Source organism: Carcharodon carcharias, chromosome 30, assembly GCF_017639515.1.
Source record: "Carcharodon carcharias isolate sCarCar2 chromosome 30, sCarCar2.pri, whole genome shotgun sequence".
Lineage (NCBI taxonomy): Eukaryota > Metazoa > Chordata > Chondrichthyes > Lamniformes > Lamnidae > Carcharodon > Carcharodon carcharias.
In genome coordinates, this window is record NC_054496.1 from 6,569,096 (window position 1) to 6,595,641 (window position 26,546).

At 41.9% G+C, this 26,546-nt stretch overlaps 1 protein-coding gene across 1 annotated transcript in view; it reads left to right on the forward strand.

Moving 5' to 3' along the window:
- Window positions 1–26,546, forward strand: part of LOC121271161 (voltage-dependent P/Q-type calcium channel subunit alpha-1A-like) — a 760,453-nt gene that overhangs the window by 646,731 nt on the left and 87,176 nt on the right. Inside the window, exons 37-40 of the mRNA XM_041176921.1 lie at window positions 1,255–1,352; window positions 2,547–2,697; window positions 3,841–3,968; window positions 18,330–18,426. Coding sequence (XP_041032855.1) covers window positions 1,255–1,352; window positions 2,547–2,697; window positions 3,841–3,968; window positions 18,330–18,426 — 474 coding nt within the window. The remainder of the gene's footprint in view (window positions 1–1,254; window positions 1,353–2,546; window positions 2,698–3,840; window positions 3,969–18,329; window positions 18,427–26,546) is intronic.

The window sequence follows — 26,546 nt, forward strand, 5'->3', positions numbered from 1 at the left end:
TATATCAATAGTCATGAGGTGCTTTGAATGCATTGTGTCAATTGTCTTTTGGATCCTCTTTTTCCACTTATTGATCAGAAGTTTGCCTATCAGCATCCTTAGTCAGTGGTTGATGCTGTTCTGACCTTGGGCCATCTGATCCAACAGCATAAGGATAGATTAGACAACTATGCTTGCGCTACCTTTGTTGATTTCTCTTCAGCTTTTAATACTATACAACCATTCAAGCTTAATGAAAAATTGAAAAACTTTGATGTCAATCCTACTCTCATATTTTGATCAATGATTTCCTTCTTAACAGGACGCAGTGGGTGTTAGGCTCTGAGTAAATCCTAGAAACTATGTTAATGAATACTGGACCTCATCAGGGTTGTGTGCTGTCACCTTTATTTTTCATCCTCTATAATAATGACTGTTGATCAGGGTATCAGTACATAAGGATCCTGAAATATGCTGATGATGTGCTACTTGTGGGTATCATAAGGAATAATGAAGGAAACTATAGGAACTTGGTGGAGAAGTTCGCAAAATGTTCTGAATGAAAACAAGATGAAAGAACTAGTTATAGCCTTTAGGAAAAAGTCTGTTAATGATATTGTTCCTGTGAAGATTCATGATGTGGATATTGAAATAGTTACTAAACACATGTATCTAGGTGTCAAAGTTGATAAGTTGAATTGGAGGGAACAGTGAACAGATGTGGTGGCCAAGGAACACACGATTATACTACCTCAGAAAATTAAAATCCTTTCAGGATTTTAACAAAGAATGTTATCCTTTTTGGATGTCTCACTTGGTACTGTTGTCTTAGGAAAGCAGACCCTTTAAGGATACAGTGAGTTTGGGACGGCCAGAAAAGGTATTTGATGAAAGTAAAGAGTGTCGTGAACAATGAGAATCACCCCTTGTTTCAGTATTACTGCTGGTTGTGTTCAGGTGAAAGGTTAAAATCCCTCAGATGCAGGACAAATCGGGTCCTGAATTCATTTGTGCGCTTCGCTGTACAAACTTTCAACAGAAATTTGATGTATTGATGAGAATATGCACTCGGGGTGGGACTCGATGTCTGATTATTTTAATACATTGGAATAGTTTTAATACATATTTTCATTAAAGTTAGGTCTCTGATAGGGTGATTTTCTTTCTTTTATTATTATCATTCATTTATATGTAATTTTTAACAAACGAGCAATGCACCTGAAATGAATTTCTGTATGGATAATAACATGAAATAAACCTTGCTTCATTTTGCAGCTATTTGGAAATATTGCAGTTGATGATGATGAAGATAGTGAAATTAATCACCACAACAACTTCAGAACATTCTTCCAAGCCCTGATGCTTCTCTTCCGGTAAGAAACATCAACTTTATTTGCCTCTTAATTTCTCCTAATGTCTGCTGAAGGACAGGTTCCTTAAATACCAGGTACCTCTCCAGTACCTCTTTTCATGCAGCCTAGGTAGTGATTGTCAGCAGGCTATCAAAATATAGAAGGTACCACAGCCAACTCCAATTCTGTCCTCACCTGCCATGTAGACACGTGCACTTTTCAGCAACAATCCATTGTGTAATGATCAAGAGCACGAATATTGGCAAACCCAGTTCCATCTTTCCCTAGCTGATGAAGCCTCCATTCTTCCCCATACCCCTCAGTGCTGCCCTGGCTAACTCAGCCCAGGCCAGAAGTTGAAACTGAAATTCCTTGATTTGTAGAGCTCAGCATGACAGCACACTTACCCACTGAGCCATCACAAAGAAGGACTCAGGCTGGACGATTCCTCCTGTTAGTAAGTCTACTGTTCTGTCCCAGTGCACAATTTAAGGAGAAATCTCTGAGCCAATTAGCCTAGAAGAGGCCTCAAATTTTACCTAGAATTGGGAATCACTTGTACTGGGGCTTTTATCAAATTGAAGCCTTTCAGGTGAGTTACTAAGGGAAGGGTGTGAATTCGCAATTGGTTTTCATCCATCCTTCCTGACTGCAATCACAGAATCACAGTACAGAAGAGGCCCTTCAGCCCATCGAGTCTGCACCAACACGTGAGAAACACCTGACCTACCTACCTACCTAATCCCATTTACCAGCACTTGGCCCATAGCCTTGAATGTTATGACGTGCCAAATGCTCATCCAGGTACTTTTTAAAGGATGTGAGGCAACCGCCTCCACCACCCTCCCAAGCAGTGCATTCCAGACCGTCCCCACCCTCTGGGTAAAAAAGTTTTTCCTCACATTCCCCCTAAATCTCCTGCCCCTCACTTTGAACTTATGCCCCCTTGTGACTGACCCTTCAACCAAGGGGAACAGCTGTTCCCTATTCACCCTGTCCATGCCCCTCATAATCTTGTACACCTCATTCAGGTCACCCCTCAGTCTTCTCTGCTCCAACGAAAACAACCCAAGTCTATCCAACCTCTCTTCATAACTTAAATGTTTCATCCCAGGCAACATCCTGGTTAATATCCTCTGCACCCCCTCCAATGCAATCACATCCTTCCTATAATGTGGCTACCAGTCCTGTAACAAGATTTTATGTGTATTTCAGGAGTGCAACAGGGGAGGCGTGGCATAGTATCATGTTATCATGCTTGGGCGGAAAACCATGTGATACGCGATCTGGCATTGTAGGAAACGAGTGTGGCAATGAGTTTGCCTATTTCTACTTTGTCTCCTTTATTTTCCTCTGTTCCTTCCTGGTATGTATCAAGTGCACCGCATTTCTTTTCAACCTCATTATTTTAATAACTAAAAACAGAAAATGTTGGATATATATAGCAAGTCTGTCAGTATCTGTTCTGTATGTGCACCCTTCACATCAGAAGCACTAAACAAAACATCCTACTTAAGATCCTGATGACCGGTTATGTATTTACAGCTTTTTCAGTTTTTTTCTCTATTATTACGCCACTGTTGTCTGAACAAGCTAATCAGGTTAGCTTTTTATAGTTAATGAGTCTATTTTCAAAAATGATTTCCATGATTCCCAGAGTGAAATATGATAAACTTCATTTCTGTCACTGTTGATGTAGTTTGGGGCACTGGGTGGTGCCATGAGCTTGCATGTAACCATTTCACTTCAGGGACCTGATTTCTAACCTAGCCATTACTTGTGGGTTGAAAGTCCCTGTTTTTCTGTAGGCTTGAAGGATTTTTCTTGAAATCAGCTTTGAAAATTTTGATCCAGGAAAGAAGTATTTGATGGACATTTCCATGTTTTTTTTTATATACCTCACTGATCATGATATGCTTTACTGGTAATTTTTATGTACGTTTCTCCTCTTCCCTCCCATGTAGACAAGATTCACGCTAAGCCATTGGTCAGTTAAGTAGTGAAGATTATTATCTGAAAAGGAAGAATGTCCAAGGCTACAGGCAGAAGGCGAGGAGGGGCACTAGGTGAATTGCTACTTTAGAGAACCAGCTCAGACATGATGGGCTGAATGACCTCCTGTGCCGTAACCATTCTGTGACTCTATGAAATGAGGATGGATGAATATTCTGGAGTTGTTTGATATCTCTGAGGATTAGAGAATATTTTCCTTCCCTTAGGAGATTTAATGGGTGTAGCATCCATGATAGAGTAGATTGTAGATGATCTAAGCAAGAAGCAGGACTGAGTGGTTCTTCATTCTCTTTCGCTGCTGCCTTACTTTATAATTATACTACCTTGGTCTGATGTCACAGCTAAGATTCAGAATTCTCTACATGTGAATCCTGTGTCTTTCTTTTATGTGGCAGAACATGGGTCCCCACTCTTTCAGTTGACTGTTAAACAGTTAATAACTTGTAGTTAATTAATGCGCACCCCAGTTTATGCTTCTTCACTTTTTATATGTCAGATGCTGAACCTCTTTGTTGCCGTCATCATGGACAATTTTGAGTACCTGACGCGGGATTCTTCCATCCTTGGACCCCATCACCTGGATGAGTACGTCAGGGTCTGGGCTGAGTATGATCCAGCCGCCCGGTAAGCACCTATCATTAGCAAGCTTCCTTCCTCAGACTTCTGTACTACAGCATGGAATCTGAGGGGATGGGAAATGAGAACTATTAGCTGCATCTGAATTGCAGCCAGAAGCAGTGAGCACTCACTGTGGACTCACTGCACACATTAAAATTGAGGCTAAAGTGTTCATTTTCAATTCATTTTTTTGTTCTGGAGGTTAGTGACACACTGTTATGAGTCAGCCATATATCCAGGTTCAAATCCAAATGGAGAAGAACTGGATGAGTAGCTTTTAGTAAGAGACCAACAAACTGCCACACCATCCCTACAGCCCCAACTGGAGATCATTCTCTTTAAACTTTTTAGAAACATCTCCAGCACCTGTATAGAAACCTTCCAATGACCGCTCAATTTGAATGAGCATTTCTGGCTTGCAAGTCTAAATTCCAGGTGGTATGAGTAGTGGGATTAAAATTTTTAAAAATTAAATTTCTAACATCATGACTACAACTCGCTGTGCAGGTATCTATCTGTATACACCGTGCAACAGAGCTCAATATGTACACTTCCTGCTGACAGTATAGCTGTTTGTGATCTCTCGGAGACCGTACAAAAATGTTTTCGGATTTATGTGGCTGCAGAAAGATTAGCTGATTGGTTTTGAAAAAAAAAATTAGAAATCTTTGATTGAACTTTTAAACTGACTGCTCTGTGGGCCCTATTTTTCAGGCAGTTGTCTCAATGCCTCTTCAACATAATGGGTGGACTTCAGTAAGTTGCTAGAGTTTTCTTCCTGTTCCCAATCAATGATGGCAATTCACTTCATCTGCCTTTATGGCTTTGATATAGGTAACATGTAATTGATTAAATTTTCAGTGTGTATGAAATCTGAGTATTAACAGGGATGAGGTAGTTTCTCTCGCTTCTAATGAGTATTCCGGGAAAATGCACAGTCCTCATGTGGCATAACAAATCCACGCGGACACACATTGTAATAGAAATAAGAATGCACCTAAAAGCCAAAGTCACAGGATATGGGCAATGGAACCAGACTAACCACCCAGCATCAACCTAGGCACCGGAAATGACAATAGCAAACCAGCCCTGTTGATCCTGCAAAGTCCTCCTTACTAACATCTGGGGTCTAGTGCCAAAATTGGGAGAGCTGTCTCACGGATTAGTCAAACAACAGCCTGACATAGTTATGCTCACAGGATCATACCTTACTGACAATGTCCCTGACACCACCATCACCGTACCTGGTATCTGGTATGTTTTGTCCCACCGCAGAACAGACCCAACAGAGGTGGCGACACTGTAGTAGTATGCAGTCGGGAGGGATTTGCCCTGGGAGCCCTCAACATCGACTCTGGACCCCATGAAGTCTCATGGCATCAGGTCTCATGGGCAAGGAAACCTCCTACTGATTCCCACGTCCTGTCTTCACATTGAGGATACCCTCCATCGTGTAGTGTGGCACTACCACCATCCTAAACGGAATATATTTCAAACAGATCTAGGAACTCAAGACTGTGCAACCATGAGGTGTTGTGGGCCATCAACAGCAGCAGAATTGTACTCAAACACAATATGTAACCTCATATCCTGGCATACTCCCCACTGTACCATCACCAAGCCAGTGGGGGGGATCAACCCTGGTTCAATAATGAGTGCAGCAGGACATGCCAGGAGCAGCACAGGGCATACCTAACAATGAGGTGTCAACCTCGTGAAGCTACAACACAGGACTACTTGTGCGCCAAACAGCATAAGCAGCAAGTGATAGACAGAGCTAAGCGATTCCACAATCAACGGATCAGATCTAAGCTCTGCAGTCCTGCCACATCCAGTCGTGAATGGTGTTTGACAATTAAACAACTCACTGGAAGAGGAGGCTCCATAAATAACTCCATCCTCAATGATTGGGGAGCTCAGCACATCAGTGCAAAATTTAAGGCTGAAGCATTTGCAACAATCTTCAGTCAGAAGTTCCGAGTGGATGATCCAGCTCAGCCTCCACTGGAGGTCCCCAGCATCACACGTGCCAGTCTTCAGCCAATTCAATTCACTCCACGTGATATCAAGAAACGACTGAAGGCTTTGGATACTACAAAGCCTATGGGACCTGACAACATTCCGGCAATAATATTGAGACTTGTGCTCCAGAACTTGCCATGCCTGTAGCCAGGCTGTTCCAGGACAGCTACAACTTTGGCACCTACCCACAATGTAGAAAATTTCCCAGGTATGTCCTGTACACACAAAGCAGGACATATCCAACCCGGCCAATTACAGCCCCATCAGTCTACTCTCCGTCATCAGTGAAGAGATGGAAGGAGTCATCAACAGTGCTTTCAAGCGGCACTTTCTTACCAATAACCTGCTCATTGATGCCCAGTTTGGGTTCTGCCAGGGCCAATCAGCTCCTGACTTCATTACAGCCTTGGTTCAAACATGGACAAAAGAGTTGAACTGCAGAGTTGAGGTCAGAATGAACGCCTTTGACATCAAGGCTGCATTTGACTGAGTGTGGCATCAAGGTACCCTAGCAAAACTGGAGTCAAAGGGAATTAGGAGAAAACTATCTGCTGGTTGGAGTCATACATAGCATGAAGGAAGCTGGTTGTGGTTGTTGGAGGCCAATCATCTAGTTCCAGAGCATCACTAAAGGAGTTCCTCAGGATAGTGCCCTAGGCTCAACCATCTTCAGCTGCTTCATCAATGACCTTTCTCCCATCATAAGGTCAGAAGTGGGGATGTTTGCTGACTATTGCACAATGCTCAGCACCATTTACAGCTCCTCAGATATTGAAGCAGTCCATGTCCAAATGCAGCAAGACCTGGACAATATCCAGGCTTGGGCTGACAAATGGCAAGTAACATTCGCGTGCACAAGTGTCAGGCAGTGACCATCCCCAACAAGAGAAAATCCAACCATCGCCCCTTGACATGCAATAGCATTACCCTCACTGAATCCCCCATTATCAACATCCTGGGGGTTACTATTGATCAGAAACTGAACTGGACTAGCCATATAAATAGTGTGGCTACAAAAGCAGGTCAGAGGCTAAGAAACCTGTGATGAGCAACTCACTGCCTGACTCCCCAAAGCCTGTCCACCATCTACAAGGCACAAGTCAGGAGTGTGATGGAACACTTGCCTGGGTGAGTGCAACTCCTACAACACTCAAGAAGCTTGACACCATCCAGGACAAAGCAGCCCGCTTGATTGCCGCCCTTTCCATAAACATTCACTCCCTCCACCACTGACGCACAGTGGCAGCAGTGTGTATCATCTACAAGATGCACTGCAGCATCTCACCAAGACTCCTTAGGCAGTACCTTCCAAACCCACGACCATTACCATCTAGGAGGACAAGGGCAGCAGACACATGGGAACACCACCACCTGGAAGTTCCCCTCCAAGCCACACACCTTCCTGACTTGGAAATATATCGCCGTTCCTTCACTGTCGCTGGGTCAAAATCCTGGAACACCCTCCCTAACAGCACTGTGGGTGTACCTACATCACATGGACTGCAGCGGCTCAAGAAGACAGCTCACCACCACCTTCTCAAGGGTAATTAGGGATGGGCAATAAATGCTAGTCTAGCCAGTGACGCCCACATCCCATAAATGAATTTTTTTTTAAAAGCCTATGAGTTGTAGTTATTATTGTTGCTCATCAACACGTAATAGTCCTTTAACTTTGACTTTTGGATTGCTTATGAGCCCCAGTTACGTGTGAGGAGCGTCTTTCATTCTCACACATATTCAAAGGAATGAGCCGCAAACTCATTCTTAGTTAAGGTTTTAGAAAAGCACTGAAGACCTCTTGCCTTTCAGTGTCCACCTGTAACAGTGTCAACATGAGAACCAATATTCCAAACCAAAATAAATCAATGTAGCCTGCTTGTTATCACCAGGCGAGTATCTGGAGCTTGTTGCTAAGTGAAGTCCTGAGTGTGTGAGCACCATCAGAGCTGGCCCTATCGGAGCACCTGTCTTGACAGTCACTCATGGTTGCTGTGCAGGAGGTGACCTCATTGTAAACAAAAACAGAATTACCTGGAAAAACTCAGCAGGTCTGGCAGCATCGGCGGAGAAGAAAAGAGTTGACGTTTCGAGTCCTCATGACCCTTCGACAGAACTTGAGTTCAAATCCAAGAAAGAGTTGAAATATAAGCTGGTTTAAGGTGTGTGTGTGTGGGGGGCGGAGAGATAGAGAGAGAGAGAGGTGGAGGGGGGGCGTGGTTGTAGGGACAAACAAGCAGTGATAGAAGCAGATCATCAAAAGATGTCAACGACAATAGTACAATAGAACACATAGGTGTTAAAGTTAAAGTTGGTGATATTATCTAAACGAATGTGCTAATTAAGAATGGATGGTAGGGCACTCAAGGTAGGGGTTTTTTTATCTTTTTTTAATTTTTTTTTAAATAATGGAAATAGGTGGGAAAAGGAAAATCTTTATAATTTATTGGAAAAAAAAGGAAGGGGGAAACAGAAAGGGGGTGGGAATGGGGGAGGGAGCTCACGACCTCAAGTTGTTGAATTCAATATTCGGTCCGGAAGGCTGTAAAGTGCCTAGTCGGAAGATGAGGTGTTGTTCCTCCAGTTTGCGTTGGGCTTCACTGGAACAATGCAGCAAGCCAAGGACAGACATGTGGGCAAGAGAGCAGGGTGGAGTGTTAAAATGGCAAGCGACAGGGAGGTTTGGGTCATTCTTGTGGACAGACCGCAGGTGTTCTGCAAAGCGGTCGCCCAGTTTACGTTTGGTCTCTCCAATGTAGAGGAGACCACATTGGGAGCAACGAATGCAGTAGACTAAGTTGGGGGAAATGCAAGTGAAATGCTGCTTCACTTGAAAGGAGTGTTTGGGTCCTTGGACGGTGAGGAGAGAGGAAGTGAAGGGGCAGGTGTTGCATCTTTTGCGTGGGCATGGGGTGGTGCCATAGGAGGGGGTTGAGGAGTAGGGGGTGATGAAGGAGTGGACCAGGGTGTCCCGGAGGGAGCGATCCCTACGGAATGCCGATAGGGGGGGTGAAGGGAAGATGTGTTTGGTGGTGGCATCATGCTGGAGTTGGCGGAAATGGCGGAGGATGATCCTTTGAATGCGGAGGCTGGTGGGGTGATAAGTGAGGACAAGGGGGACCCTATCATGTTTCTGGGAGGGAGGAGAAGGCGTGAGGGCGGATGCGCGGGAGATGGGCTGGACACGGTTGAGTGCCCTGTCAACGACCGTGGGTGGAAAACCTCGGTTAAGGAAGAAGGAGGACATGTCAGAGGAACTGTTTTTGAAGGTAGCATCATTGGAACAGATGCGACGGAGGTGAAGGAACTGAGAGAATGGGATGGAGTCCTTACAGGAAGCGGGGTGTGAGGAGCTGTAGTCGAGATAGCTGTGGGAGTCGGTGGGTTTGTAATGGATATTGGTGGACAGTCTATCACCAGAGATTGAGACAGAGAGGTCAAGGAAGGGAAGGGAAGTGTCAGAGATGGACCATGTGAAAATGATGGAGGGGTGGAGATTGGAAGCAAAATTAATAAATTTTTCCAAGTCCCGACGAGAGCATGAAGCGGCACCGAAGTAATCATCGATGTACCGGAGAAAGAGTTGTGGAAGGGGGCTGGAGTAGGACTGCAACAAGGAATGTTCCACATACCCCATAATGAGACAGGCATAGCTGGGGCCCATGCGGGTACCCATAGCCACACCTTTTATTTGGAGGAAGTGAGAGGAGTTGAAGGAGAAATTGTTCAGCGTGAGAACAAGTTCAGCCAGACGGAGGAGAGTAGTGGTGGATGGGGATTGTTCGGGCCTCTGTTCGAGGAAGAAGCTAAGGGCCCTCAGACCATCCTGGTGGGGGATGGAGGTGTAGAGGGATTGGACGTCCATTGTGAAGAGGAAGCGGTTGGGGCCAGGGAATTGGAAATTGTTGATGTGACGTAAGGTGTCAGAGGAATCACAGATGTAGGTGGGAAGGGACTGGACAAGGGGAGAGAGAAGGGAGTCAAGATAACGAGAAATGAGTTCTGTGGGGCAGGAGCAAGATGAGATGATCGGTCTACCGGGGCAGTTCTGTTTGTGGATTTTGGGTAGGAGATAGAAGCGGGCCGTCCGAGGTTGGGCGACTATCAGGTTGGAAGCTGTGGGAGGGAGATCCCCAGAGGAGATGAGGTCAGTGACAGTCCTGGAAACAATGGCTTGATGTTCAGTGGTGGGGTCATGGTCCAGGGAGAGGTAGGAGGAAGTGTCTGCGAGTTGACGCTCAGCCTCCGCGAGGTAGAGGTCAGTGCGCCAGACAACAACAGCACCACCCTTGTCAGCGGGTTTTATGACAATGTCAGGGTTGGACCTGAGAGAATGGAGTGCAGTAAGTTCAGAGAGAGACAGGTTAGAATGGGTGAGAGGAGCAGAGAAATTGAGACGACTAATGTCGCGCCGACAGTTCTCAATGAAAAGATCGAGAGAAGGTAAGAATCCAGAGGGAGGGGTCCAGGTGGAGGGAGAATATTGGAGATGGGTAAAAGGATCCGTTGAACTGGGAGAGGACTCCTGCCCAAAGAAGTGAGCCCGGAGACGAAGACGGCGGAAGAAGAGTTCAGTATCATGCCGAGCCCAAAATTCATTGAGGTGAGGGCGTAAGGGTATGAAACTAAGTCCTTTGCTGAGCACTGAACGTTCAGCATCGGAGAGGGGAAGGTCAGGGGGTATAGTGAATACACGGCTGGGGTTGGGATTGGAAGAAAGGGTGGGGACGGAGGGACAGGCAGGGGTGGAGGGTCCTAGATGGGTGTTGGTGTCGATGAGTTGTTGGAGCTTGCGTTCCTTAGCACTTGAGAGAAAGAGAAAAAGTTTCTTGTTGAGGCGTCGGATGAGCCGAAGGATAAAATGAAACTGGGGGCACGTGCAGCTTTGAAAAAGGGTGCAGTGGTGCTGCTGGAGGGAGAGGTCGAGTGTGTTCATATGGCAGCGCATGGCACTGAGTGTGGATTTCAGAATGTGACGGGAACAGCAGTCCAAGAAACGTTTTATGTCCTGGAGATACCTGTAATCCTGGGTGGGTTCGAAACATGAGGGGTGGAATTTCAGTTGAAATCCACGTGGGATAAGTCGGTGACGGAGACAGTCACTGAGAAAGGAGATATGGCTGTGAAAGCGGGTTTTACTAAACACCTTGTCAAACACCAGGAGGGAAATGGAAAGCAATGAAGGTGAGCAAGACAACAGAGAGATACGGAAATCTTGTCGCAGAGAGGAACAGAACTTCTTCAAGGAGGTAGGCATTTCTTGAAGAGCAGTGGCAGTCAATTAAACACAGAGATAAAAACAAAAGAACTCATTGTTATCCTGACTGAAAGGAGGGAGTGGGATAACAGAAGATAGTTTCGAGGAATCTGGAAAAGGGGAAAATTTAAGGGAAAACTGTAAAGCTAGTTATTTTACAAATATCTCCAAGAGCCTGTTCCCAGAAATAGGTAAATTGGAACCCCTCCAATTTCTGGAGCAGGAGCTGTCATGGTGGGATTTGAACCCACATCCCAGAGCATTAGTCTGGGGCTCTGGAAAACTACTGCAGTGATAGTACCACTACCCCACATCTCCCTCTATCCTTGGTTAGATTGGATTCCGGCCAGCTGCTCACATTAACTGCTCTTAGAAAATGTCAGTTAATTAATCACCCTTCTGGTGGGAGAGGTGAGTCTTTAGATGTCAACTTAACACTGAGGTAACAACTAAAATCATTTGAAGGAGTAGGTCTTTGGATAAACTGAATACAATGAATGACTGCTGTATGTATTAGTGGAGAAAACACATTGATCACTCACTGGGTGAATCATTAAAATCACAATTCCCTCCTGCCTTCCCCATCAGTCACAAAAATGAATAAAAAATAGTTTGCAACAGTCTCAGCCTTTTTTGTGCTTCTTTATATAATTGAAATTCCTCACAAATATCCTAACCTTGTCCCCAGTATCTGATGTTATATGTGAATCCTGTTAGTTTTGTCAGCTGTGAAGCAATTACTGTTCAGGAAAGTGATTGTTGTATAAAATTGTGTCATTTGAAAAAAAGTGTTTAGGACAAGTTTTGTAATGAAAATACATACCTAATCTCAACTTCATTCTGTAAAATTTAAAGTTGTATTGTATTGTCAAGGTCTGACCTGGCTCCAAGATGTTATAAAATCATTTAATTCATTTGCTTGTTTTTAAAACATCAAAGACATAGGCCAGAAAAGGCCTGGCCTCAACTACAGTTCTGTCCTAAACCTCCATCAGGGTGACAGTAGGAGCCCTGATTAGAAAACGTACATAACAATATGGGTGAGGCCAAGATAACTGGCTCAGGTGTGATACAAAAATAAAAACAAAAAACTACGGATGCTGGAAATCCAAAACAAAAACAGAATTACCTGGAAAAACTCAGCAGGTCTGGCAGCATCGGCGGAGAAGAAAAGAGTTGACGAACAGTTCTGCTGAAGGGTCATGAGGACTCGAAATGTCAACTCTTCTCTTCTCCGCCGATGCTGCCAGACCTGCTGAGTTTTTCCAGGTAATTCTGTTTTTGTTCAGGTGTGATACACCTCGCTTTCCATTGTTGAAGAGCCTACAGACACTCACTAGCTAGATACACATTAGGAATGACTACTTAAACATGGACAGTCAGCATTTGTGGATTTTATCCCAGCAAGTGGGAATTTTTTCAGGAGGGAAGAGGATAAAATGAGAAAAATAATTATCATGATAGTAAGAAGATTAGGGGATGTTCTATGGCTCAAAATCATTAAGGGAGCTTAAAATTGTTGTTGATTTTACCAATGAGAGAAAAGAATTTAAACACCTGAATCAACATCTAATTGTTCTCATAATTCATTAAAAAATGAAAAGACTTTTTATTAAATAAAGATCAAGAAACCTAATTTCATTGGATCAAAATAAGTAAAATAGTTACATAAATCCACTCAGCCTGGGATCAAAATGAAAATGTTGCAGTACCAGTTTTCTGCTACATGACGTATCAAAGTGAAGATTCATCATAATAGAGGATATTCGACAGAGCTGATCCAGGCAAATCGTTCACCCAGTAGAAACATTCAAATATCAGTGGATAAGTAGGAAATTAGGAGTAATAAGAAAAGCAAGTTCACACTAAGTGAATTAGACAGGCGAAAACCCATTGAATCTTAAGAGTATAAATAAGTTCCAGAGCTGAGCTGCCCACTTATAATTTTAATTTAATTAAAACATGAATTTGACCAGCTACATCCAGGTTCCTATGATTTTTTTGGGGGGTTCACTAATCCCCAACAATTTACCGAAGTGGAGCAGTTAAATTTTCCCAATAGATTTTGGAAAGGGTCATTTACGTGAATTGAATGTGCAGGAGAGCCCGTCTTTGAATAAAGAAATTAAATTAAATAGAAATAACGTTCAACAAGAACAAGAGAAGATTGGAATGAGAAAGGCCCTTCAAGTCATCAAGCACATTACCACAGTCTAACATACCAAATCATTGACCCCACCACTCAGTCCACCAAGCTCCTTCGAGAGTCTCAGTACAGTAATGTCAAGAGGACGTTAAACAAAATTCCTTTGTAGTTGGTATATAGCGGGCAAATGCAATTAATAAGCAAGGATGGTTCACTAATCCCCAACATCTATGGACTGATGAAATCCTGAAATCTTTACAAGACTTTAGGAAAGAAGATTTTGTGTATGAATTTATAAAGAATATATAGACACAATTTCAACAGATACAGCCCATAATTCAGTTTCTTATTGTAGTAAGAAGTTACTATGGCGTGGAGTTGCTGCAACAGGCCATACTGCTCTTTTTCATACAAGTGGACAGGGATGACATTTGCCTTGTGGATGGTCTATGCCATAGGTCAATATGAGCCCCTACTTTTCCTAGATAATCTAATTACTGGATCCAGTCAGGACCACATCCAATTGCATAGGTTGCTTGGTCCTAATGCTATAAGGATCTCTATAAGTGTAGTTCTATTACTCAGTTTACTTGATTAATTAGGTTATCAATGTTGTAATAGATTTAGTGCTACCGCCAAAAGCTACATTGAGAAAAATAAATCAGTCAAGAGCACAACAGGATCATTAATAGTTTTCAGTGAGTTTGGCAAGTTAAACCTTGGCCTTTACCATACTCTGCAACTTTAAATATCTGATTGGCTGGTTTGTTTACTTATTTCCCAAAAATTACACTTTCTACAGTTCTTTAAAGGCAATATCCATCTATTGCTGAATTTTTAATGGAATTCTAATTATGCAGTAAACAACCCTAGTTTCTACCTGCACTGTGACCTGTATAGTTTCTAAGCAAGGTGAAGCCTTGACTGTTGTTAAGGTGATGATATCATAATAATTGCCTCTTTGGATCTCCATGGATGTGGCAACTGATGATACCATGGATCAGGTACAATTCTAAATATAACCATATAAATCTTGAATATTATACTCTGCCTATAGCCTATCTCTTTTCTCAAATGCAAACTTGACTACATTATTTAGCAATATTCTGTCAGTTGCCCACATAGATGAAAGGATAGGCCATTATTTGCAACAGCTGCAGATATGTCACTAAGGAATGCAGGTCGCACCTTAAAAAAGAGCAATTTAAGTGACTAAGAGCATCATTTGTAATGTGACACATAACATGGGTTAACATTTTGAAGTCACTCATATGGCTGTTGAATGATTTGTTTTTCCTTTCTAATCACTGATTTGTTGAAAATTATGGGGCTTGTGAGAGTAAAGATAGGAAAGTGATGGATCCAGGGATCCTGTTAAAGGTCTCTCAAAGTTAATGGGAATACACGGTTACAGTTATCCTTCATGCTAATGTTTATGATTTACAACCGATGCTCAGAAATAGCATGTTGTGTAAAACACTACCCCACCCCCACACACACACACACACACACACACACACACACACACACCCCACCCCCCGTGATTTCCTGAATAAGAACTGTGGGCTGAGATGGTAATGAGACAGTGGGAGAGAGTGATGTGAATAAATCTGTGGAGTCCTCTGTAGATCATATCCCAATTTATCAGCACCTATTTACCACTCCCTGTCCATCTGCCAGGATAAAGCCTCCCTATCTAGGAACCAAGCCAGGAGCTGACAATACCCACTGATTTGGACAATGGAAGAGGAAAGAACAGTTGAGTCTGGAGTCTGAACTCTGATCCTCGAGACCAAAGTAATGTGAATTTATAGAACAACTGATTGGATCTCACTATTGACTTTGACAGCAACTTAGATGATTCTGGCGTCTTGGGTTTTTGAACGGAAGCTGAGAAAGGTTTACCATCACTGTTTCCCTTCTTTCTCAGTCTTGCATTTCAGTGCATATAGTAATAATACAGCGCTTGCATGCTTCTTTATATCCATTCAACAGGAGTGCATTGGAAATGTCACTACCCATTTTATAGTGGATGAAAGCTAGTCTCCAAAAGACCAAATAGGATGTGTAGTGTATGGCAGTGCTCTTGAATTGGAAGAATTGTAAAGGAAGATAGCTGCACATTTTTCAGTAACTTTATTGTCCTGTTTTACAGTTAAGAAACACCAGCTGAAGGAGCAGAAATGTTGTATAGATCTCTGACTGTAACATCATAGCACTTGTAACCAATGCATTGTGAACAGAGCAATGGTTTGTGGATAGTGCTCCCTGTTCATGGAGTCATAGCAGCAAAGCCTTGTACCCTAACAGCAGGAACAGTGCTACATAAAATTTCTGCCCTCATGCTGTCTATTCAGTGGTGTAGAGTATCAAAAGGTGACCGAGGCAGCAGTAAGTCTACAGATTTATGATTAGGGGGAAATCACTAGACTGTATTTCCTGCCTAAAATTCTAAATGGCAGCTTAACAAACTGCTTGATAAATTTAATGGCCATTATGACACCATATGTAGAATTACCTGGAAAAACTCAGCAGGTCTGGCAGCATCAGCGGAGAAGAAAAGAGTTGACGTTTCGAGTCCTCATGACCCTTTGACAGAACACCCAGTTCTGTCGAAGGGTCATGAGGACTCGAAACGTCAATTCTTTTCTTCTCCGCCGATGCTGCCAGACCTGCTGAGTTTTTCCAGGTAATTCTGTTTTTGTTTTGGATTTCCAGCATGCGCAGTTTTTTGTTTTTATTTTTATTTTTGTTTTTATGACACCATATGTGCCTGCCAGATACTTTGGCTTGGTATTTGATTTTCTCAGAAAACTTAAGCACCACAGTTTCAAATAAAGAATCACTCCAACTTCTGATTTCCTCGTTTGACCAAAGCTAACTCCAGGGGCAGGATTCTCCTCTTTGGGGTGGAGTTTCAGCGTGATGCAATCCCAATCCATTTTTCTAAATCAGGATTCATTTGTGAGGCACATTGGCTCTTGACATGAAACCCCCACCCCCAACAATAGGGAGCCCACTAGTACAAGGAAACAATGTTGTAGCACTAAAAGAGGTGATGTGGACTATATAGGGAGGAAGTACCCCAAATATGTCATTGAGGCTCCCACTGAAAGCTTTGCTAGGCAAGTGCTGAGCCTAACTTGGAGGGAGAGTAGGCTATCTCTGCCTTATTCTGGGCAATATCAGAGAAGAATTCTGGCTCAGAAGTCAGAGAGATAGCGAGGATTTCCTGAATTATCTAGGATTGAAGGAATATACCAAATGTATTTATTTTTTGTTAAAGACACATCTCTTCACTGTTTAATAGTGACAGTGGATCTGAAATGCTTGATTGGAATCAAAATTAGATTTTCAGGGTTTTTTTGCTCTTAACAAGAGAGGAGTTTGTAGTTTGGATTGTAAACTTTTAAATGGTATTCTTGAAGAGGATAAATTTGCAATGTGTGTAAACATACTTACATCATCTGCAAATACTTAGTGCGATTCATACATTACCCTAATTTATAAGTGATCAAGAGGATTCATGAGTCAACTTTGAAAAGGGATGTACCTTGTTTGGCTTAATGGCCATTTCATGTTACATGTGAACATACAAATTAGGAGAAAGAGTAGGCCACTTGGCCCCTCAAGCCTGCTCTGCCATTCAATAAAATCATTGCTGATCTGATTGTAATCTCAACCCCACATTCTCATGTTGTTAAAATAAAAATTCTGTTTTCACATAGTTCAGGCAGTTTGAGTATTATTTCCTATGTCTTCCCCCTTCACTCTACAGTACGACTTAGATTCTAAAGCAAGTCGTAACATCAACATCATATTAATGCCGATTTTTAAATCCTTAAAAGAAATTTAATCAAAGTGAGATCTTTGCAATTAGAAATAATCATTGTGCAGAACAATTACATCACATGGAATTGATTATAGTCATTGCATGTCATATATAGTCAAAGTCATTTCTACCTACATTGAAAAGTATATTTGGTTCACCATCCTATCCCAAGTCCAAAACTTGTCAAAGGACAGCCAGGGATGGGGTCAAGACTTCAGCAGTAAAGCAGCCATCAGAATTAATGAAAATTCATTGAAAAACTTTAATAACAAACACCTCAACATGAGAGGAAAACTGGACTATGTAAGAATTTAGATACCTGATTTATATTCTAGCTACTGACTGATAGGATGGAACTCTGTTTAAGGTGGATTCTAGTTGCTTTGATATGATGGTTGAGCCTCTACAAACCAGCTAATTAGATGCTCAGTGTTTTTGAAGTGCTGTGCTTTATACTGTTTTAAATTAAGTTCCTGTATGTTAATTTGTGAAGTTCTGCTCTGTTTTAATCTCAGAGCCTTGTTTTCACTAACTGATTGTATTCTTTTTCCAGCGGTCGCATTCATTATAAGGATATGTACAGTTTATTGCGTGTTATCTCACCCCCTCTGGGCTTAGGCAAGAAATGTCCTCATAGGGTGGCCTGCAAGGTTTGACTTCCACTAACCTACCAACCTAAGCATCAATGAATGAGTGTGCTTTCTCTTTTTTTGCATTTCTTGAAGTAGAATGTGCAGGAAAATGCAGTCACCTAGAGAAAATAGCATGGAAATGCACTGACCAACCTCAACCTCAGCCATTGCTGCTTGTCGTAACCAATATCACTCGGCATCTTGGGTACAGTAGTGTTCATTACTGTAGGGACAGAAACTGCATTGACAAAGACTGGCATCTCCTCACAACAGGCAGAGGACTTTTCATCAAGACTAAAAGAAAATGCTCTCTGTACTTCTATGCAATATTTTGACATTGCATAGATATTGGGTGAATTTCTGCAATTGACAGACCCATAAAGAATAACCTTGTAATTTTTTTGTTTTTGTTTGTTTCCTTCCATTTTTCTTTTCGTTCGTCTTGGATACATCTCCTTTTTGCCTCATTTCTGCTACAAAGTGGCCGCATCAGTTACACTGATATGTATGAGATGTTGAGACACATGTCTCCGCCCTTAGGCCTGGGGAAGAAATGCCCTGCGCGAGTTGCTTATAAGGTAGAAATATGTCCTTAGTGTTCAGTGTGTCGGAGAAAATCTGTGACCTTTGAACTGTTAGGGTCAGGGATCGTGCAGTCCAAAAGAAGTGGGAGGAGTCTGAGAGGGTTGACAATAATTGTGATCTACCTATTAGTTGATGGAATACATATCTAAAAATCATACCTCAATTTCTTTTAGGAGGATTTAATTTATTTCCCAAACTCAATTACTTCCCCTTAATTGAAATCATTGTGGCGATTTTGCTTTTCTGCCTACCTGCAGTATTTGATCCAGCAATTGGTTTTTAAAAATTGAGCAAAAAACTTGCTTTTGGGTGTGATATTGGGCTAGATAAACATTTTCCCTTGCCTTTAGAATTTACAGATCTTGCTATCAGTGCGTTCTGGAGAAAAAAACTCACTACATTCCACAGGGCCAAACTCTCTTCCTCCCGTCTTTTTTTCAGTAGTTTGCATCTTCCCCCCCCTTCAGATCAGTTTATTGTTCACTGCATCAGGAGAACCAACAAGCAATCTCTAGACTCCCACTGCAAATGTGCCAGTCTCCCTTTTGGATTATCTGGTGAGAGGTGTGTTTGCATGGAAGAGAAAGGGAGGGGGGGGATCATTCTTTCAGAGATTTGGTGGTCCAGGCAAGTACCTCAAATTACACTCACCATTGCTCTGACTGAATCGATTTAGATAAAGGCCTTGATGTGAATTCAAGTTTCAACCAAGGAACTAGCACATGTAGTCTCTTACCCTCCTCCCCCCAACTCCCTCTCACCTCCAACAGCCTAATCTGTTCTATAGCCACTCGGGTTAGTTTTGTTCAAGATCAACTTATCCAAAATTTAACAACAATTAACTAAAATGAATGTAAGCCCTTTATCCCCTCACTCCAGTTTTCTCCCATCTCGCTTGATGGCACTAATACTTAATACAAATCAGGTTCCACAGGTGCTGACCACTCTTATCACTCCACCTGGATGGCCATTCTTTGAGGGTAAATCAGTTAGTAAGTGTTGGCAAGCTTTTGACCCATGGAGTTGGCCACAGCCAACTGGTCATGCCTTCAGATGACATTCACGCACATGCATTGTCCAACATTAGTATGACAACATTGACTTTTTCCTATTTGGGGTATACTGAATCTAACCACTATCCCATCAGAGATCAGCTGACTCAACACAAATCAAGGATGGAACCTGAGACCTTGCTGGTCCTTTTGACTCAGTATCATAATAGTCCATGCATTTACTCACTGCATGGGCCTTTGAGAGTTTGAGCATTGTTCTCTTAAACCAGTATTCAAATCACAAACCCAAATGCCCTTAAACAGATTACCCTGTTTTGTTACCTTCACAACCAAAGACAAAGGTGCTAGAATTCTTCTGGTTATTACGCATGGCAAACATCCCCTGCAGTGAATCTTCATTTAGAATGTGTTCACAATCTTGCTAGGGACGGGAAGCCTTACATGCAGTTAGAGTTCATACACATTGTAGCCAGAGAAATCCTTCCCCTGGAGAGTTAGGAAAAGTGAGATCCTGAGAAGCTGTGAGATCTGAGTGTTGGACAGAAAATGCATCATCAAAATATCACCCACTCTACCATTATTGCTTTTGTATTTTGAATGCAAAACAGAGTTTGAATCCAGCCTTCCTTAGCTTGGTGAAACCTGAATCAGAAAGGAAAAGATCATTGTTTTGATTGATGTGAACAAAATTTTAAAAAGTTCAATATAGGAAAGTTGTTTTACAACAAGCACACTCCCCTTCCTGTGGGTTGCATGATTGTTGTGTGTTTCAGAGAGGGAAAATTCAATTTCTCTTCCGATATTCAGGCTGAAGAATAGAATTTTTAAAGCATTAAATAGTTTTGATTTTCAAGTTCACCTCTGACCGTTTATCTATTACTAACTTTTCCAGCTTTTACCTATTTTCTTTCTGTCAATGCAGTTCTAACCTGTATTGGTCCCTTTTTCCTACATAATACACCTGGTTAATCATTTGTGTTTTCTCCTTTCTCTCTCTCTTTCTCTCTCTCTCTCTCTCTCTCTGCCCCTCTCTGTCCCTCTATTCTGCATGCTGCAATGTGAAGATGTGCCAACATTAATAGGCAGTCATTAGTGGGCAAAATGCTGTGCCCTTGAGATTATCCAATACTAGAACTTTACCCTTTTTACCAAATTTTTTGTGATTTTAAATGTGGCTTCCTATAAAATTACCCATATTGCAGTGTATTTAATGCTGAGATCAACTTCATTTTTAGTTTTTAGTGCTTGCAAGCAAAACAAATATGTTTGCTTTGATATTGGGAGCTGGATTGCCCCATGTCTGTTTATAATGGGGTGTTTACCACAGAGAAGAACATAATATCTCGGTTAAAATTCAAAATGTTGGCATATCAGTGCACCCATCTCAGGCATGGTTTCCCATTGAAATTCACATAATCCAGCACATATGTAACCTCCTCTTTTCCAGCCCATTCATAACCTCTCTTTTCCAGCCCATGGATAATCTCTTTTCTGTTCCTTATTCCTGTCCTAATTTCAACATTTTCTACCCCATTCTCACCTCAAGGTGGCACACATTTTCAATTTTTAGACAACAGAATGAATGTGAAAACAAATATTACTATTTAAAATCTATGTGTCCTCTTGCAAGCTGACTAGATAAGACACAAATACTCCATTTGTGGCAGAATATTCTTGTTTTGGCTTGGGGTCACTTGCAACCCAGGTCCTATCATCCATGGTCCTCACCATGTTCTCTGCTCTGCTGTGGGATATCACCAGAGTTGGAATCCATAGCTGTTTCTTTGTCTTTTGTTGCAAGGATAAGAAAGCCAGGGAATGCTTTTAGATTGGCCTTTGTAGGTCAAAAGAAAGAGCTTTATTATAGAGCATATATTCCTATAATTTTTTTCTCTTCCATACCTGTGGAGCCTTCATTTGCCTGCTACTCAGTGTTGCTCATGACTTTGGCCCCCAAAACCAAAAATGTCAGTGAATGATTTTAGCACAAGTTAATGTTTAATGGGTCAGGTAGATTTCTACAAAATGCGGCCATAAACCACATCTCGGGGATCAGGCATTGCCGTTGGTGATGAGGTGAGAATGGTGAATGACCCTGCACTTCCCTTGAACCAATTAATCCTGTGTTTCACAAGATTTTGACCCTGGGTCTACCCCTATTTGGGAGTACAGGTCCTAGGGTATTTGAGTTAACCCAGTTCAGGTTCTAAAAGGTGAACCTCAGCAAACTTAAGTCTGCTATCCATGAAATTTACAGAACTAGGTTTCTCAAAGGGGATGTATTTGCCCACTTTCTAATATGGGTAATTTAATTACAGTATGAACTGTCCCATATATTTATAAATAATTGCTTTGAACAAGGTCAAAGATACTTTTACCAGTTGCTGTTGCAAATACAGCTGGCCTTTCCTTGGAAGTACAGGACAGAAAGAGTTCAGGAGTCTGACTTGGGGAAGTCGAGATTGGAGGGTTTCATATACAGGAGAAATGAAATAGAGAGGGACATGAATGACATTGCAGAGCAGATAATAGATGGTGAGAAAACCAAACGTGGAGTTTGAAGCTCAGCTCATGGTCATATTGGACATCGAGGATGTGAACTCCTGGGTTTAGCCTGTGTAAGCAACTGAGGGTTTGGGGAATTGAGCAGTTTCTCATGGGGCCAGATTCAATCTTGCTATTATTATCCTAGAGAAAGTTGTGGAACATCCTGAACTTGCTGCCTGAAGCAGCTAGATGGAAAACATAGTAAGAGTTATAAAGGGGCAGTGTTGGGTAATGTCAACATACAGGTGGAAGCTGAGCCAACCACAGTATATAAACAAGAGATTGGAGTGGAGCTAAAAATGGAATCTTGGAAAATGCTCGACATGATAACGCAGGCACAGGAGAAGTCTTCTCTGACAAGTACGTAACCATTAAAAGGCAGTGCCACTGAGGATGGAAGGTTCAGTTGTACCAAAGTCTAAGGAGAGGTTGAGGAGTCTTAAGGATATTGTTGGTAACTTTCAACAAGGTAGTCTTGGTGCTGTGGGTAAGATGCAAACCAGACAAGTGATTCAAACGGAATGATGGGATAGATGGACTCAAGTATGTGGAGCTGCAGAAAGGGAGATCAGTGGGGAAACAGTGTCAGATAGAGTGGCAAACTGAGAGAGGTAAAGTGTAATGTAATGTGAAAGGTGGGCAAAGTTACTGACAAGATACTAGAAGAAGCAAACTCAGGATTGTAAAAGGGAGTGGGACAATGTGTGCAATAAAGAATGGCAGACTGAGCCAGTGGGCTGTGTTAGGGGCTGTGGTCCAAAGAATTATGCTCACAGCTGGGCATAGATAGTAGTCTTGAGTTATATTTATGAATCATAGATAACATATAGAAGAACTTGAAATAGCAGAGTTCAGAGCATGTCTGGTGTTTTGTCAGCCACAGTACATACATAATTATGTATGGCATCATAGAATGGTTACAACACAAAAGGTCATTTGGCCATTCATGTCTGTACTGGCTCCCTGCGAGAACAACTCAGCTAGTCCCACTCCCCCCACATTTTCCCTGTAGCCCCGCAAAGTTTATTCAATACCCTTTGAAAGTCATGATTGAATCTGCTTCCACAACTCTCAGACAGTGCATTCTTGAACCTAACCACTCCTAAAAACTGTAATTCTAAAGAACGCCTGAGACATGTAATTTTCCATGCAGGAAAGATAAGAGTGATAAGAAGGCTCTGTTTATCTAAATATTACAAAGAATGAAAATAATGGAAGACCATGGCTTGCCTGATGATTGGAGACCAAGGCCAATGTGCTGAACAAATTCTAGGCTTTCAATGCCTGGCACCTTCCAAGTTGATGCTGAGGGATGCTTTGTTTCCTGTAGAATTTCAAATTCCCAAGTTGTCATCTTGATTCTTTGTTTGCTTTGGGAAAAAAATCTGTTAATACAGTATTGGCTGTAAGGAACTCAGGCTGATCTCAGACCTGGTGTATGAGTGGTGATTCTTAAAGCCAGTCAGCAGACAAGTTGCAAAATTGATAGCAAACTGACTACAAAATAGAAAACAGAGCGTAGGGAGTTAAAGGTAGTTACTCAGACTAGCAGAAGATGGGAAGTAGTTTTCTATGAGGATTAGTGCCAGTCCCACTGCTATTCACCATTTATTCACATTTGCAGATGATGCCAAGTTGAGGGGATTTCAATACTGAAGAAAACTGTGACAAGAAGATATTAATCGTGCAAAATGAATGTGTAAATGGAAAATTGATTTCAATATCGTTAAGTGAGAGGTGGTACATTTTGGTAGGAGGAATAATGGGGTTACATAATCCTTGAAAAATAAGAGCCCAAATGGTGCAAAGAGATCCAGGGAGATACACAAATCATTAAAATTAGCAATGCAGGTTAACAAAGCCATAACGATGTAAACAAAGCAGGGGTTCCTTTTCAAAGGAATAAAGCTGAAATGCAGGGAAGCTATGTCAAACTTATTTAAAACTTTGGGTAGACCACACATAGGAGTGCACAGTTCTGGCCTCCATTTTTACACAAGAAGGCTATAAAAGCACCGGAGAAGATGCAAAAGAAGATTTACAAAGATGATACTGGAACTAAGAGGTGATAACTATCAGGAATGGCTGAAGAGGCTAGAGCTCTTTTCTCTAGAAAAGAAATGTCTGTATAGTGGCTTGATAGAGATCTTTAAAATTTTGAGGGGTTTGACACTTGAAAGGGAGTATAAAACTAGGGGCTATAAATATAAAATAGTCATTAATAAATCCAATAGAGAATTCAGGAGAAATTTCTTTACCCAGAGAGTGGGTAATTTCAATTGGAATTTTCAATTTGCTACCGTACTGGAATAGTTGAGGCAAATAGCATAGGTCATTTAAGGGGAAGCTCGATAAGCACATCAAGGAGAAAGGAATAGAAGGATATGTTGATAGCGTGAGATGAAGTAAAGTGAGAGGAATCAATATAGGCCTGTTAGGCCAAACGGCCTGTTTCTGTCCTGTAAATTCTATGAAACTTGATGGCTAACAGCAACTGTGATCCTTTTTATGGACTGTTCACACTGTGCCCAGGCCATTGGTTCAATGAGTCTCACTCCAAATTCACCAGGAACATCAAGGCAATGTTGGCCATTTTGTTGGGAATGCTGCCAAACTAGAAATGGAAGCGTGCCAAACCTGAATTGGAAAGCAGGGCTTGTCAAAATTGAAAGCAAAAGAAATAAAATAATTTCAACATCAGAATACTAGTGGAATTGGGGATTGGTAATGGGAGCTCAGCTGGCATGTCAGTCACCATCTTGCCTTTTTAATAGCGTAGATGCAATATATTGTAGCGTAGTAAAGGCACCATATAGGTAAAGGGCAACCAGCTTATGACCACTGCTGATGGTCACGCTGAGATGTAAAGATAGAAAACAGAAGCCAAGGACTGTTCCTATTCCCCACAGAGTGGGGAAAAATTCAGAAGGAGGAAGAATCTCAGCAGGTCTGTGGTGACCGATTCCCTAGTGCCCAGCTTTGGACTGGGAGCAGATCATCTGCTTGTCCTCCTAGCAGCAAAATTGGAAATAGAGGGATTTCATACCTAAAAAGAACATTTCTAAAAAAACTGCTCCTTCATTCATTTATTCTTTTAAAAATTTCTGACATATTTACTGATAACTGATCATTTTATTCCTGACTGATAGCAACCAATTAAGGACTACTAATGTCTGTAGACATATTTACATGTAGCACTCACTGCACTGGGTCAGACTCATAAAAAGCTGTAATGGTTATACAAAGGTGTAATCATGCAATGCTTATGTCACAATGGGTTATTTAGCTCTCTATGTCATGTGATGGTACCAGCTATGGCCTCCTTGCACGCTCCCTTTTCCCAATCAATTAACTGAATATGAAAAATAATTCTGGATGAAAGATCATGTTTTTTGCATTGGTGGCACACTGATTTTGCAAGTGTGCTCATGCCAGGGGCTGTCAGAAAGTGTGCCTTTATTTAATTTTGTCTGTAGAGAATGACAGTGTAATATATGTACGCATATATAAATATAATCAATATTAGTTTAGATTACCAAAATGTCTAGATCACATTGCTCTCACAAATTACAATTTAGAAATCACTCCACTATATATTTTATTTTGCTAATAGCTGTTTAAGTTTCTAGAATAATTTTGTTCAATTTGCTGAAGTGGTTATCTATTCCCCACAGCTGATGTGTGAGGACTTAAAAGTTTACCACGAACAATCTGTAGTTAATTAATGTCAATATGCCAATCTCTTTTATATTAGCTAGCTAACTGGGCAGGAGATAAAGACTGATATTTGGTCACATGATGTTCCTCAGCATGTGGAATGGCCGGACTTTTCTAATTGAATTCCAGCCTGCTTCCTCCCAGATAAACCAGACAGTACGACTTATGTCCTCCCATTGGTGTAGGGATGTCAGTCAACACTTACATTGCAACTGGGCAGTCCCAGGATCAAGTTATATGGTCGTCTTGTCACTGACATATCATCTTTGCTGTGTTGATTGGCCTTTGAAAGCTGTAAGGTGCGATTATGTTCTTTCGAATATCAGGAATGGGACTTAGTGGGCTTCAGAAACAGGCTGCCATGCAGATATCTGTGCTGTGGACCTCCCAACTGGAAAAGGGTTTTTTGGAGGATGAGATTGGAAGGAAATTTGAGGGGAGATGGACAATGGTTCTAACGGAATACTGTAAATTTTAAAAAGGCAAATCTTACATTAGGTTATCTTCCTGTAATTTGCTTAATTGTTCCCCCTTCCCTATATGGTCTCCCTCTTCCCTATGCCTCTTTCTGGCTCACCCCAGCTGGGGTTCTATAGCTTGTTAGGAAACTGAGAGAGCAGCCTAGCTGGGCCCACAGCAATCTCTGATTACCCCTTCTTCCCTCAGGGGTTATCCTTACCCTGTGCTTGATGCCCCTCTCAGGGCCATGATTCAAATTTAAAAATTGTTGATGAGCAGTAGCGGCTGATCTTGTTTCTTACCCCAGTGGAACTGTTCCTCTCATCCTGTTCTTCCCTGGGTGGCCCAAGTTTAAATCTTTTCCGTCCCCATTCACC